The sequence below is a fragment of the Cynara cardunculus genome, assembly GCF_001531365.2.
Source record: "Cynara cardunculus var. scolymus isolate 2C chromosome LG 1, CcrdV1, whole genome shotgun sequence".
Lineage (NCBI taxonomy): Eukaryota > Viridiplantae > Streptophyta > Magnoliopsida > Asterales > Asteraceae > Cynara > Cynara cardunculus.
Window position 1 is genome coordinate 20,921,902 of NC_037528.1, and position 16,520 is coordinate 20,938,421.

General features: G+C 36.1%; 3 protein-coding genes across 5 annotated transcripts; 2 read left to right on the forward strand and 1 right to left on the reverse strand.

Moving 5' to 3' along the window:
- Window positions 1–1,173: 1,173 nt before the first annotated feature.
- Window positions 1,174–4,609, forward strand: LOC112508206 (heavy metal-associated isoprenylated plant protein 33-like). The gene is made up of 3 exons (XM_025112997.1): window positions 1,174–1,290; window positions 1,373–1,454; window positions 3,063–4,609. Exons 1-3 carry the CDS (start codon window positions 1,261–1,263, stop codon window positions 4,421–4,423), a joined length of 1,473 nt encoding a protein of 490 aa, XP_024968765.1. The 5' UTR covers window positions 1,174–1,260; the 3' UTR covers window positions 4,424–4,609.
- Window positions 4,610–4,965: 356 nt separating this feature from the next.
- LOC112521156 (signal peptidase complex subunit 3A-like) lies at window positions 4,966–10,048 on the forward strand. The gene is made up of 6 exons (XM_025129865.1): window positions 4,966–5,204; window positions 5,305–5,352; window positions 7,659–7,721; window positions 8,323–8,376; window positions 9,480–9,566; window positions 9,655–10,048. Exons 1-6 carry the CDS (start codon window positions 5,079–5,081, stop codon window positions 9,778–9,780), a joined length of 504 nt encoding a protein of 167 aa, XP_024985633.1. The 5' UTR covers window positions 4,966–5,078; the 3' UTR covers window positions 9,781–10,048.
- Window positions 10,049–10,706: 658 nt separating this feature from the next.
- Window positions 10,707–16,063, reverse strand: LOC112528312 (cation/calcium exchanger 5). Of its 3 annotated transcripts, XM_025139333.1 has the most exons (3): window positions 15,153–16,063; window positions 11,884–12,011; window positions 11,073–11,758 (listed from the first exon to the last, which is right to left on the reverse strand). In XM_025139333.1, the coding sequence occupies exons 1-3, from the start codon at window positions 16,044–16,046 to the stop codon at window positions 11,446–11,448; spliced, it is 1,335 nt and encodes a 444-aa protein (XP_024995101.1). In that variant the 5' UTR covers window positions 16,047–16,063; the 3' UTR covers window positions 11,073–11,445. The 3 variants fall into 3 exon arrangements, with proteins under 3 accessions (XP_024995084.1, XP_024995101.1, XP_024995093.1); XM_025139316.1 differs by having other exon boundaries at window positions 10,707–12,011; XM_025139325.1 differs by having other exon boundaries at window positions 11,244–12,008; window positions 15,153–16,046.
- Window positions 16,064–16,520: the final 457 nt, after the last annotated feature.

Sequence of the window (16,520 nt, forward strand, 5' to 3'; positions counted from 1 at the left end):
CCGCCGGGAACCGGTTCCGGTTCTGAGTACCCGCTTCCTAAAATATTAAAATTTTGTTATTTAGAAATAAAAAATAAAACATTGCCAAAACACTAAATAAACAAACAAGAATACAAATTATATGAAATAATGGTTACAAATATTGTTTAACGATTACAAACCATAATAGACTAATGGTAAATGTTGAAAGTTTAACGATTACGTACTATAATTGTAAATGTTCAAAGTTTAATGATTACATACTACGAATCCAATTAAACACACAATTTGAAAAAATACGAATAATTTTATCTCAAATTCTGAATCTCGTTTCAACTTCTTGCATAGCCATCACATCCTCAACCTCGTATGGCACCTGTGAATAATTGAGTGTTAAAAAAACTACACAAACTCGTAAAAAACTGCATATATTTTTAACTAAAAACTGCATATATTTTTAACAAAAAACTACACAAATTTTATATAAAAAAACTGTACAAATTACATAAAAAAAAACTGCACAATCGGTCCCGACAGATACCCGGCGGGTAACGGTTCCAAAAAATTGAGAACCAGAACCATTCTCAATTGGTTCCGTATTTTAGGAACCGGAACCACTCATATCGGTTCCGGTTCCGGAACCGGCAGTTCCGGTTTCGCAAGTGGGTACCCGGTTCCGCTACTCACCCCTAATCAAAACTTAGTTTTTACATTTTCAATATATAATTTGATCTGATTCAGATATCTCAGGTTTGCTTGGCTCATGTTCAGAAATGAAAACGAAAATGAATATATAAAAATGACAGGAAATGAAAACGGAATGAATATGAAAATGACAGAGAATGAATTTTCATTCCACACAGTTTAACAATGAATGAAATTTTGGGTTCTAAAGGAATGAGCTTGTTATATTATAAAAAACCAAACAGTTTTTTTTTTATTTTCATTCTTACTGATTACTGTTTAATACTTCTAATCAATAAAAAATACAATGTAGATACAAGTGTACCCTGTAAGGATTAGAGAATTGATTATTGATGAATTTAAATTAATAAAAAATAGTAAGGGAATAATAAGTCACACAACAATGAAGCTGGAGCTGGTTGGTAACCGTGGGGTCTACTTGAAGCTTGAAATAAGCACCACTGCCTACCGCTTTAAATTCAGACCGCCTTATTTACATGCTTCTCGTCTCTCTCCTTCCTTTTAAACCTCTCTCTCTCTTCTTCACCTCTCTTCCATCACCAATCCCTCTTTCCATCCATTAACACCAAATCAAACATGAACAAGCAAGACTTCATGAAGCTTCAGGTACTTAATTTCAACCTCACACACACACTAATTGCTTTTTTTCCGATTACTCACCGCTTTATTTTGGTTGTTTTTGATGCAGACTTGTGTCCTCAAAGTTAATATACAGTGCGCCTGTGATGGCTGTAAGCAGAAAATTAAGAAACTCTTGAATAAAGTCGACGGTTAGTCATGATCCTCTTCGTCTTTTTACACAAGTTTCAACCGTATCACCTTGATCCAGTAGAACATGTAGAATCGTATTTTGAGGCTTTTTGTTTTTTTGCTTTTATGATAATGTAGAGATGTTACCATTCGTGTTCATCAAGTTTCGGATACTTTTTAAGAGAAGAAACAGGTTTAATTAAGAGTATAACTACTATATCCTTGCTAGCAATTAAGGAGACTCGAACCTGAATCTGAATCTGAGTTTACTAAATTAGGTTGAAAATGATGAATAGTTCACACACGGTTTCTAATTCTATAAAGTAACCAGAAATAAACAAAGAAGATATTAACTGACCTTGATAGCGATGAGATTCAAACATCGGGAAGAAGGTCGTATAATTTATTACTATTATTTTTCTGCAACTTCCTAGAAATTTGTTATGTACGGAATTTACTACGTCATTTCTTTCTAAATTCGAAGTTGAAATTCGCCATTTGAAAACTGAAATTAGCATATGAACATCTGAATGCATATGAGATGTAAGATGTTTCATCGTGGCTTGATATTTGGTAAATTTGTCCATAGATTTTGGGTTAATGGTCTTAATTAATTGGGTTCTTCTTTTTTCGCAGGAGATATTTTTAGATATTTTGTTAATAAATTGGTTAATTGTGAAATACCTAACATCCTTTTCCCTACCGCTTACAAATTGTACAGTATTTTTGTATTCTTTCACTAGTACTTCTTGATATCAATGATAAAAGACAAAATAAACAAGTTTTATAATAAAGATATTTGTGGGTAGTCGTAAAGTGTAAATAATGAAATTTGATATGACGATACTTGGTCCATGGACTAGACTAGTCCTGCTGAAGCTGCTGCGACCACCCCTGACATGACCTGTCCCCCTCGAACCACGTGCTTTCCAAATTCTTACACCTTTCCTTTTTTATATTTCACCAATAATTCCCCAGTATTTAATTTAAACTTCTCTTTAAAAGAATTAAATCTTTGTTTTACAAAATACTTCAATAACTTCTTGAATTTAGAAAGGAAATGGAGAATTTCAAGTAGAAACCTTCTCTAAACTGTTATTTGTTTTCAATCTAATTTAGTGAAGGCACACATCTAGCTTAATTGGTAAAGGAGCTAACCGAGTATACTTCAATATAGTAAACCCTTTTACTGGCCAATACCTTATGGGAAGATTATATTTGGTGGATGGTAAAAAAAGCTAATTATATAATAACTATAAATTAAAAGAATTGTAAATTTAAAAAGTAAATAAAGGGAGGGCGGTGGAAGGAAAGCTACTGGTGGTGCGAAAGTGGTTTGCGTGTTGGCACCTAAATGTTTTGCTTTTAGGCTAGAAGAAGGGGAAGTGTGAAAGTGCTTTGCGTGTTTCCACACTTTAGTTGTTACTTTTAAGTTTTGAATACTGATATTTTTGACTAATGATACCTATAATGCTTTTTGATAATGCAAAATTGAAAATAACATGTGGGTTTTAAATGAATGTTGCGTGAATATGTAAAACTGTATTAGATTATTGGTTAAGAGAGTTTTTGATACGAGAAAAGAGGTTTCAACGTATACTGATATTTGGTGAATATATTTTGAACAGGGGTGTACAAAACAAGCATAGACCTTGAGCAGGGAAAAGTGACAGTTACCGGAAATGCAGATCCCGCCGTGCTTGTAAAGAAACTTGTCAAGTCTGGGAAACATGCCGAGCTATGGGGACAGCAGAAAGGTGGTATGAATCTCTTCAATAACCAGTTCAAGAACATGGGTTTTGATAACAAGACTCAGAAGGGCGGGGGTGGGGGGAAAGATAAACAAAAGGATGGGAAGGGTCAGCAACAAATGCAAGCAACAATGAGTAAAGGGTTTAAAGATATTAAGCTACCTAACAAGGACCAGAAGTCTGTCAAATTTAGTTTGCCGGCAGGCGGTGGGGGTGGGTTTGACGATGAGGATGATTTTGATGATGACAGTTTCGACGACGACGATGACGAGTTTGACGATGAGTTTGACGATGAGTTTGATGATGATAGCTTTGATGGGTATGATAAAAAGCCTAATAAAATGATGGCAGGTGGGCATGGACCCCATGGGCCAATGGCGATGATGAATGGCCATGTGAAACATGATGGCAATGGAAAGAAAGGACCAGGTACAGTGGTTGAATTGCCTGTACAATTCAAGGGCAAGGGAGGAAATAATGATGCTAAAAATGGCAAAGGAGGGAAAAAGGGTGGTGGTGGGGGCGGTGAAGGTGGTAAAAAGAGTAAAGATGGCAGTGGTGGTGGGTTTGGTGGGTTTTTCGGAGGTAAGATTGGTGGGGCACTTCTGGGTGGCGGTAAAAAGAAGAACAATGGAGGAAGTCCTAAGGAGGGCAAGAAAGGTGGCGGTGGGGTCGGGGGCGGTGGGCAAATGAATGGTGGTGGTAAGAAAGGAGGAGGAAAGCATCTTGATGAAGGAAAATTTAATGGTAGCAATAAGCAAAATGAGTTCCTCGAGTTTAGCAAGCCTCAAAATGGTGGTGGTATGCGGAATATGAACCCTAATGGCGGTGGCGGCGGTGGTGCTCGGAATATGAGTCAGATGGGTGGTGGTGGTGGTGGTAGTGGTAGGAATATGAGCCAAATGGGTGGTAATCCAATGATGCCCCAAATGGGAAACTACCCGATGGGACAAATGGGAAATTACCCGATGGGGCAGATGGCATCGGCACAAGGGTTACCAATGGCGGCTCCAGGTTACCGTGGTCAAGGAATGGAACAGAGCAACCCTTACCAGCAACAACAGTACCAACAACAACAATACATGGCGGCAATGATGATGAATCAACAACGGGCGAATATGTACCCGCAGATGATGTATGGTCCACCACCGTCTTCCGCCTACGGGCCGCCACCAGTGAACGACAACATCACTCACATCTTCAGCGACGAGAACACTGATAGTTGTAGTATTATGTAGAATTAGAATTTGGGAGTATTTGTTTGGGTTTTAATTATTAAATTTTGTTTGAATTAGATAAATTAAATTTGATAGGAGGCAGAAAGTGATGATGGTAGATTAGAGGAAGAAAGTAAGAGCTTGTAGCTTGTCCTTTGTTGATAGTGTATGTGTTTATGTATCAAAAATCCAAAGTTTTGCCTCTAATCCTATCTTAACTATAATTCATTGAAAATAACTTGCTTCATTTCCCTTCAAAGTTGACAATGTAAAAAAACTAATGTGTTGTTTACCTGATAAGTGCTTACTAATAAAATTCAACATCATAATTTATTTTGATACGTAAAATTTTAGTACATCAAAACATATTGAATGTAATAAATTATTAGGTAAGTGCTTACCTAGGTAAAAATCATCATACTTATTTACCAGGTTTAGATCCTCACGAGTAATTCATTCGGTTTTTGATTTCTTTCATATCAATATATCATTACACCAAAATTCCTGGATCCGTGCTAAAAACGGGTCAAGTTTTATTGGAAATGGATATCAACACGGGTCTTTGGCTGTGTAGATGCATATATGGTATGTGTGTTTTTTATATTGGATAGTAGTCGGTTAAAGGGCAGGGGGAGAAGGGAGAAGGGAGAAGGGAGAAAGAGGGCAAACACGAAAGATGCATTCCTTCGGTTACAGAGCCAATGCTCTCCTAACCTTTTCTCTCACTATTCTTGCTCTCATGTGCGCCATGGCTTCTGTTTCCGACAATCTCAACTCTCAATCCCCAACTGCCACCGTCCAGGTTTCTCTAAAACCCTAGTCAATTCATGTATCGATTTCATTTTCTTACTCATCAGTCGGAACTTTGAGTAATTACTTCTTTTTGATTTGTGCTTTTGTAGGTCTTGAATGTTAATCGGTTCCAGAAGAAATCAAACGGAGATGATGAGGTAATTAATATTCGTCTGCGTTTTTCCCGTCGAAATAGTTTGACTTGGAATAGTGAAGCGATCCGTTGGATTTTAGGGTTATTATACACCATTTTAAGGGAGGTATTGTCGATTTTGATCTGTTGACATTTTGACGACCTTTTGTTCTCGAAAGCTATGATCTTGGATACTGAGGTTTTTTGGAAGATGGAGGGTCTTTGGTGCCGCTCTTGTGAATTAAGAATATATCCACAATCAAAATCTAAAACATGAATTTCTTGCATCTTAAGGTGTTTGGTCAACTTGGAGATAGGAAAAACACTTTCAATCAGCTAATGGCAGTATAAGCAACTGCAGTCAGTAAGCAGTTAACTATTGATGGTAATATTAGTGATTATAGTTTGTTGGATACCTATATGAAGTTCGAAGATGTGAGCAAAGTAGATCTGGCTGTCTTATGATGCTTAGAATGATAGAAGCATTACTCTGCTGTTAGATTTTGATGATAAAGTATCGTAAGATCAAATAGGCAGGAGTTTTAGTCTGAGGCCTGGTCTCAGTTTTTAGATACAAAGCTTGGTAAATGAAAGGCTTTGTTTGATAAAGGCTTCTAAATCTTGCATGTTGATTGATCCCTGCTATCTCTTTCTGGAAGAATGGAGGAAAGGGGATTCAGAACTAGTACATTGAATGCAATCCTGTTGTGTTGGTTCTACCATTATGATTGTGGAAGTCATGGCACTAACTTATCAGATGTCAAATCATCGTCATTTGAGTTGCAAACAGATTTGATTTGGCATATGCAGGTCATAATATTTTTACTCGACACTGAAACGTAGCTTCAGCTTGGTTGCATACAGGTTTAAGATTGAGACAATTGTTGGTTTATGGTAATTTTGTAGATCGCAAACAGATAAGTCATTATATTGGGTTGGAAAATGGATGTAAATATGGTGGACAATTGGTTACAAGCTAAGTCACTATGTCTATATAACTTGAAGGAGGTGTATTATATGGTTCAGGAAGCAAACATTGAACTGTACTTGACTTTTGTAAAGATCTTCCACCCTTGCCACATAGGATAGGACCGTAAACAATTCTGTCCTTTTCATTGGTTGGATTCACGTTACTTGGATCCTGACCTATCCCAATTAGTGTGTTGATAAGATGTTAGTTAAAGATAGAAGTAGAGAAAATTGAACATGGCAAGTGTTGATGAAAATCACAGAGGGGAAAATGTTTATGACAAAAAATATAATATAAAATCATAAAGAAAATATGTAAAAGGATAGCATACAAGCGTAGTTATTCTGTTGTCTCATCAAGTCATGCCACTAGCAAATCGCTAGGGCTCCATGACTACACAACTAATGCCATGCCATCCATATGATAATTACATTTATTTTAGTTCAATGCATTGACCTTAATTATAATGAAAAGTACAATGCCATAAAAATTGCAACCATATCATCATTTAGCCTTCAAACAAAAAAAACCTGATGTTAAAAACTATGAAGACAAGTTAACATTCAATAATACTACATATATGGTAAAGCACCGGCCAAGTCATAATGCATTAGTTAAGTAACTAATCCACTACATAGTAAGGCAAGTTTCTCCCTCGCCTCTTCCTAGCTTTGATTTTTTTAATAATGATAGGCCTTTTTCCAATTTTTGGATTCGTTTGGATTATTTGGGCATCAGTTAAACCTACAATGTTGATTGTTGCCTGCAAACATATCAAGAGGGTTTGCAAGAATTAAATATTTAACAAAGACTAGATACAAACTTGTCCACCCATAACATTCAAAGACAGTTGAAGTACACATCAATGCCATGCGATGTCTAATAGTTTATATACACAGCATTACTCTTCTTAGTTGGTACCTTTGCTAAGTTGCTAGTTTTTATGTCATTGCATTTGTTTTTGAGCTTCTCCGGCTCAAAGATGTACCCTATTGAGTCCAAACTCCACAAGGTTTGCCGAACCAATCTCCACAAAGGTTTTCCGAACCATCCTATTTGTAAAAACTTTCTTTTTTTAAGGGTTACGCATTTAATCCTATACTCATTATTGTCTAATTGAAATAGAGGTGAACAGTTTGTATCATCTAGCATGTTTATACATCAAATATGGTTCTGAGACTGCTGAATATTAGCATTCATATCATTGAATACAGCGCTAAAGTGTGTGTGCATAAAAATGGAAGGGTGATGGGGGGTTTAAATTACTTGTCCCTGACCCTCAGTTGCATTGGACCATAATTATAGTTGTATTACCTTTAATAGATAGCAATATAACAATGCAATATCTTCCATTTATGCAGGTTGGAATTACACTGGATATATCTGCAGACCTACAATCATTGTTTACGTGGAATACCAAGCAGGTTCTATAAGATATTTGTTATTATTATTGGTTATTGTTGTTCGTTTGCAATATTCCTTATGTAGTTTGTACTGATAAGTTGGAGATCAGTGGTGACCTTATTTGATTATGCCGTAGAGGAAATTTAGTTTCCATATTTCAACCATTTGCAAAATTTTACCCTGAAAATTACTTGCTTACATCCGATTTTATCCTCATTGTGGCATTGAATGGAGCAGCATGAGTATTGTTTTAGGGTTCAAGACTTCTTTTATAATCTCTTCCCTTTATTCTCTGTAGCATTCACTCTTTTTCATGTTGACGACATAAGTCACTTGTCCGAGCCCTATTTGAATGCATTGCTTGTTTAAATGAATGGTTTTTTATTTAGGTTTTATGGCTTGATGATGTTTTTAAACATCTTTTCTTTATCTTCCTTAATCAAGTAGATGCTTTGTCCAAGTCAGAGATGCCGTAGATGTACATTCTAAAGAATTATTTAATATCGCTGTATCTCTGTAGCTGATTATGCGAGTCAGGAGTCAGGACTGGAAAGTTTCATGCTCAACTCTATGTTTAGGCTTTGTTGGAGGATTCATTATCATCTTGTTTCTTGCCTGCAGGTTTTTGTATTTTTAGCTGCTGAGTACAGTACTCCAAAGAATTCCCTGAATCAGGTAAGATTTTGCACTTTTTACAAAATTTAGCTGTGTGTTAAATCTTTGGTGTTTTTTAATTTGTAAATTTGCTGAGTTTATTCGCAAACATTTCATACATATATTTATATTATTCTTAATGAAACTTCGCTTTGCTACTGAGAATCATAAATTTGGTCATGGTTAGAGCATATATATCAAATTATCAATCAAGACAAACTTGACAGAAAAATCTGGAAACCAACTTCAAAACCGGAACAAATTGTACTATGGTAAATGCAAAGGATCCATGTCGATACAAGTATGATTTTTTTAGTAAGCATACAAATGCAGACATCATTTGCTAAGGCCTAAGGGACACTAAGGGCCTGTCTGTTAGCAGCTTAATGTGTTTAATGAGACTCACAGCGTATTCCGTCAGCTATATATGACTATTTGGTAGTGGCTTAATGATATACAAAGTGGCTTATTCAGTAAGTTTCTTGGGGGAGCTTTATGCAGAAAGCCAAGGTTTTTCTGAAACTGTCACTCCCAGTTAAAAAAAACACTCTTCCATCTATGAATAAACCCTCCCAAACAAAAACCTTCCCAATCTATACAAACAGATTAATCCACATAGACAGCTTTATCCATGCAGGACTTAATGGAAAACCAACCAAACAACCCCTAATGCTCTAGTGAACTTCATATATATATAATATATATATATATATATATATATATATATATATATATATAATAGGGTTGGGTTTCGGTGAGAAGTGAAGTTATGGTGAGAAAATTAAGAAGAGACCTCCATCCTTGGATCAATCCTAATTGAATGCCAACACTAATGAGGTGCACCAAGATGCACTAGATCAATTCCCTTCTAAGGTGCAATTCATGGGTGAGCATGAGATTAAAAGTAATCAAGGGTTCAGATCTCTTTTTACGCTTCTCATCATCATAACTTCCCTTCTCACACGATCCTTTGCCTATATATAACGTTCTATGTTCTTAACATTTGAACTTTGTCTATCATCATCTTCCATATAAACTGTTCTCTCCTGCAAAGATGATGCAAGTGAAGTTTATTTGGCAATTTATTAGATGATGGGAGGATGACTGTGTTCCATTTACAATAGGTTTCATTGTGGGATGGTATCATACCAGCAAAAGAAGATGCAAAATTTTCCATAAAAACCAAGAACAAGTACCGATTCATTGATCAGGTAATCAATTCAGAGTATTTTTTAAAGCATTATTTTGTCTCTTGATCAGCTACTTAATCCCGATGGTTGGTTTTGTTTACATATTCAGGGAAGTAACCTTCGCGGGAGAGATTTTAACTTGAGTTTGCACTGGCACGTGATGCCAAAAACTGGTAAGATGTTTGCGGACAAACTAGTCTTGCCCGGTTATCGCTTACCAGAGTCATACAGATGACGCTAATACCATATGATGATTTGATGACAATAGCCAGACAAATCACCTTGTTTGATGATTACTTGAACCAGAGAAACTAAAGGGAAATCTTACTTGTGAAACTATGGTCATGTGAAGTAGACATACTCTCTTTTTTATTCCCTTTTTTTGGTTGTTTAAGGTTTAAAGCCAGTTTGTGAACCAACGAACGGAGACTTTTTGTCTTAAATTGAAAAGAAAAACATGTTTAACAGACTCTAATGGCATGTTTATTAACAATTTAATGGGACTTGGCTTATTGGTTACATGATTGTTTGGTAATGGCTTAATAACATCAAAATTGACTTGTTTAGAAATGAGATCGGATGTTATTCCAGTTCGTCACCATTTTAGTGAAACTCTTCCTTAAGCTTCCAAAAGGAATTTTATGCAAAAAAAATTCAAAACTGCTCATTTGTAATTAAAAAATATGTTCATTTTCATCTATGAAAAACCCTTTTCAAAGAAAAACCTCCCCGATCTATATAAGACAAATTAATTCACAAAGACAACTTTAATCATAGAAGAATTAATAAAAACCACCAAAGAACCCAAAAAAAGCTTATGATGCAATTAGTCGGCTCGCATAGCGGATTGGATATCCAGGTTAATAAAAAAAAAAGAACTTGTGATGCAAGCATCAAAACGTAGGTGGTGGTGGCTTTAAGGGGTGTTTGAGATTGTTTATAAAAACAACTTATTAACTTGTCCTGGTGTGACACCAGTACTAAACACTTTTAAGTGTTTGGATAAACAACTTATACCGATGCCGAACTGGTAATAAGTTTTTGAAGAAATTAAACTCTTCTGACTTATAATAAGTTGATAAGTACTTTTGTAGAAAAACATAAGTTGTTTCAAATAAACAATCCCAAACACCCCCTTAATTGAATGCAATTAAAATTTAACCGAAATTTTTGGCATTTTTAGGTACAGCATAAATTGGTACATAGATCTTTACGCTTGTTAATAAGACGCATATCTTATGCTCCAAAACCCTATTTTGTGTGGGATTTACAACGATATGATTGCTGTTGGTATTACAAGAGCATTTTAACAAAGCAGGATAACAGAGCTTTTCGTTCAACACTAAACAAGAGACGATAGGAACAACATTACGCCACATCGTTTAGTATATAATGCACACGTCTACAATTCTTGCCATCGATCTGCACTATTGTACACGTTCCTTCTGTATACCTTCTTTTTTTCCCTTCTCAAGCCAGCTATCCCGCTTGTTAGCTGAATATAACCGATACAAACTGACTTCCAAAAATTTCAAACAATACCTGATCCAACATACAAACCATCAACCTTCCAACCCATAACACGGAAGATATATCACGTGTAAGATCATATATCATCAGATCACAGGTTTTCCGAGAATATGGTCAAATGGTCTGTCTGAGTTAATGGGCATGCAGCATTTTCTTCAGAATGCATGATCAGAATTGGAGCTTTGCAATGAGCAGGCTTAATGCTATAAAGAACACATAAAGACCAACAAGACAAAATCCCCAGAATCTAGGCACGCGAAATCGGCACCAAGTTACAACCAACAGTGATCCCATCAGGCTCAGAATCAAGAAAACAAACGCCACCACGATACTCACATGGAATTGAAGCTCGTAAGCTTCTGGGTACACATTAGCCGTCTGTATCACTAAAGCCATTCCGAGCCCAAAAAGCATATTGAACATCGGACCAGCGAAGCATCCAGCCATGGCCATAGCCGGTTGGCCTGCTTTGGCCACAGCAACATCTGCCACGAGATCCCCCACTGAATTCCCCCAAGCTAACACAGTTAAGCCAAGAAGTGATGGAGGCACCTCCATAAGTGATCCTAGTGCTGCAAGACAGTTGAGGAGTTCTCCGGCCATGGTGGAAATCCAAAACACACTCATAATAAATCCCATAAGCACTACGGGCATTTGTTCGGTTCTTGGGGGCTTTCTTTCCACTACAAAATGGACAATTGCCATTGATGAGCTTCCGAAGAGAACTACTAACCACAGAGGAAAATGGACATTTGGAAGGAGAAAAACAATGGGATGACTTAGAGGCATGACTGATTTGCATGAGTACATAAGAGCAAGCGGGCATAGTGCAATATTGGCGGATCGATAGAGCCTGCTCCATTCAGAAGGTGATGCTTGTGGGATCGTGAGCTTTAACATCGTTGATACAGGGAATTCCCAAATTTTTGATATCTGCTGGCAAGAAAGATTGATATTGTGATTACCTGTAGATTGTTTAGACTTCATAATAGATGCACGATATTGAACACAATAAGTGTATCCCATAATTCATTCAAACAAGGGAGCAAATATGGGGTCATTATTGATATGGCGAAGATGCTCGCATATGAAATAATTATTCAGTCAATTGCATCAAATAATTATTGAAATGAAGCTACTTGGTACTATACACGATTTCTCCTCGACTTTGGTGGAATTTGAACCCTTGACCTCCAGGCTCCAGGGAGGCTAAGATTTATCAATAACCTGGATACTGCAGGTCCAATGACCCTTTGGTGAGTTCTACATGTTTTAGATACTCGATAACACGAAACTAACCCATTCATCGTACTACATCATGGATCTACAAAATCCCTGATATTGTACAAAGATAAGGTTTACCTAAATTTCTTATGTGAACATAGAATAATTATTACAGAAATAACTTTTAGTAGTCACAACTAACAAAAAGATGATCAGGTCAGGTAAAATAAAAGAAAAACACGAAAGTAAATTTATAATACAAGAAACAAGTATTGGAAAGATCAAATTTGGTGCTTTTTGATCCCCAGTTGCTATGGGCTTCTGTTTTTTTGATCTTAAAGTAGTGTTTAATGTGTTAAAACGTCTAAATGGATATGTTATGATGAAGTACACATTTAATTACTAATAAACTTTTATCAAAAGCTACCTTCACTTCCATTGTGCTTTTGTAGAATATCGTTTAGGTTTACAATACGATAGCATGTACACACATGCATTTATGAATATATGTAATGTATACACATATGTAGACATCTAAACATGTATATATAGACACACAAATATATTCATGTACACACACACATATGTATACATACATACATACGTGTGTGCATACATCTATGTATATGTCCATGTATCTATCTATACAATTATGTAATATGGGTTGAGTTCACGTGAGACCCGTAAGACCAATTTATGTTCATTGATCAACTTTATAAGCTAATGATCTAATGGTTTAAAGTTGCACGGTGGCAATTTTGTGATTATTGAGAAGTCTTGTGGCGTTTATGAATGTTCAGATTGTCAGATTGTAGATCTAATCCAAGGGTTGAGAATTGGTCTTACGGGTCTCACGAAAAACCATTGGTCTCACATGATCCCAAGTCTATGTAATATTGCATATATGTCCATCATGTTTATTGAATGTATATATGTACATGTATATCTATGTACGTGTGTTTAGTTCATACACCATCCGGGTTTGTTTTTATGATAGATGGGTCCTTAGCTTAAAATAAGAGGCTTTTCATCCCACCGTCTTGAGGAATATGTTGTCAAAGCTTTCACTTACCCACATAAAGTTGGACAAGGATGCTGGAAAAGCTTTGACAACATTTTATAAGAGGCTTTTTATCCAACTTCATGCTGGAAAACATTGAAGTAAAACCTAATTTCAATAAAACTTCAATTTCAGGAGGCAATGAACATGAACAGCCAAAGAATGAAGTATAAGTCAGTCAGCATTCTTTAATCTCATCTTCCACATAAGTATATTTCGTTTCCTTAGATTCAACCTTTCACCTCTCTTTCAGTCATAGGTTTTCTTCTTCCATCACCAAAGACCAACTTGGAAAAAATATTAATTTGAAGATGTGGACGCTTCACATGTCATAAGATATCTTTCAAGGAAAATCATTTACATATTCAATATTTTTATCCATGTGCAATATTGCAAAAGTGTAGGATGCATGTATCTTCTCTAGAGACGCTACTATACACTTCTATCATCATTCTGTCAAACGATTTTCTATTTGGGCAAATTGATTCATGGACATACTGAAAGGCTACATATGAACTTATTCAAGGTTTGTAGTTGTTACATCCGAATCTAGTACTAGTAACATCATTTTGGACTTCAATTGCATAGTTGTAGCATAAAAAAATGTGTAGCACCATCATTCTATGCAGTAACATCAAATCAGTGGCCCTCTATAAAACAAATTACAAATGTGGTTACTTTCTGTCTTCAATCTTTATACTGAAGAAACCAACAATTTCCATCATAGACCATCTACTTGTGTGTCAAACCCTTTTTCAATGGGTAATGGAAAATGCTTTGAATACATTAGAATCTCCATGGCCCTTACATCACCCAAAAGTTAATAGTTATCTAAGTGGTTGCAGTTTTTCCTTTTCATTGTGTTCCTAACTGAGGAAACGATGCATTTAAGCATTGCAGCAAGTAGTTGTTTGCCCGTACAAGTTATTACAATAAACAATTAAAAAAGTTCAAGTTCTGAAAATTCCCTCATAAAAAAGTAGTGACTTTAATCGCCAAGAGAGATTCCTTCAAATAAATTCTCCTGTAGAGTTAGCAACAGATGCATGCACATTTAACATTCTCTATATACATTTCGCAAGGAGAAATTCTAGTTTCAAAACACAAAACTTAGACTAGGTTGTATAAGAGTTAACATTATGGCAAAAGCTATCGTGAATATATCAAAGAGAAACAACTATGAGCATAACAAGTTAACAACCATGATGAGCATCAATGCAGCCACTAATTTACAGTTATAAATCTCTAATTTCACCCAAAAAAATCATCATAAAAGGGAACCCCATGAACATGTTAGCAATTGATGCACATCTCAGCAAAAATACATACTTAGTGTACCACAAACATACTCAAAATATATTCCAAGATTAAAGCTATACTGCTATAACAATTATCAAGTAACCAAGATGAATCTATAACTAATTATGGCTATACTTACATAACCACATATGTTCCAAAACTAATGACACATTTCCACTTCAAGAAGTCAATTTGCTCTATCCTAACTTTTGAAATTGACACAAACTCATTCAATGTATCTTAAATACAGTGAATTAGTGGCAATCATCAACTTCACTACAAAACTCAACGTTTGGTGGTAAGTCATGGTGGTTGCCATATGTTTGGTCAAATCGTTATATGATAACTGAATTCATATCAAGCAGATGCCCTACAAGAAGCAGCAGATTATAACTTTCTGATTGATCAATTCAACCAATTGCTGCACTCATGGCCACAGAAAGAAGATATAAATCCAAAAAGAGAATGTATAAATTACTCCATGTAGAACATACCTTTTCAAAAGCTTGCCGAAACCCAAATCCTGTCTTCTTCTTGGTGAAATCCATACCATTACTTCCATTTTCAGAATCAATTTCCATCGAACCTTTATGATCATCATATCCATCCCCAACAAGACCCACAACCTCACGGCTACCAACCTTCGATTTCCCACCAGTATCCATCCCGAAATCCATCCAAAACACAAATCCAACAAAAGCCAAATAAAACCCAACAAATCCAACCGCCTGCCACAGGAAAATCTCGGCACTAAGGTACACATAGAACAGAAATAACGCCGCAGTCAAATAAAACAAAACGTCCCTTATGAAAGGCGCAGGGGAAACTGCGAAGGGCGCTGCATAGATCGCAACAAATCCAACAACGAGAGCCGAAACGAAAGTACCGGCTGACAAAATCGCGCCGAACCCAGTTCGCGCGTTGCCACCACCGACGGCGGCGATCGATGCAAACACATCGGGGGCGCCGTTTCCAAGTGCTAGTAGCGTGACTGCACCCATACTGGGAGACAAATTCAAGTGTGTGGCTAGTTTAGTGACAACGACGGAGAACTGATCCTGGGCGGTCTTGACCAGGATGTAGAACTGTAAGACGACGGTGAGTGAGAGGAAAGGGATGGAGAGAAAAGGGTTTTGATGGAAGTGGCAGAAGTGAAAGGAGAAGTAGTTGAGGAGGCCATTGGAGTCAACGGAGCAGTGATGGGTGGAGAAGGAGCAGCGCTGATTTGGTTGGATTTGAAGAATGTGTGAACAAGTGGTGGTGTTGAGGAGTGAACGGCGGTGGATTGTGGAAGGAGGAAGATGGTTTGATAGGAGGAGGAAGAAGAAGATCAAAGTGAAGAGGAGGAAGAGGAAGGTTGAAGCGGTTTTGGGGAAGGAGAAGGCCATGCCATGTCCCGAATAAATGTTGCCGGTGATCGGAGCCCGAGCTCTAAAAATGCGTCGGGATTCCTGTATACGCGTTTTTCCAAAGAGATTTGGTGTTTGTTATTTTATTCACAATTATAATTATATTCTCTAAAATTTCAACATTTTCTTTTTCATAAATTCATTACTAGAAGAGTACTCGTGCAATCCAACGAAACACATCTCGGTTTTAATGTTATATTTTATTATTTGTCTATATTGATATTATAATACTATTTGATGTGTTTTTAAGAAAACATTAATGATTTTATTTTTGAATAAAATATAAATTTTAAGATATCATAAAAATTTGAAAAAAATATATCAATGTTAATATCAAATCAATTATTTAAAAGTTGTCATTTTTATGTAATTTTTTTAATTTATTTTTTTATTATAATTTAATTTAAGTTTACTAACGAAATAATTTATTTTTGATTTAATAATATAAAAATT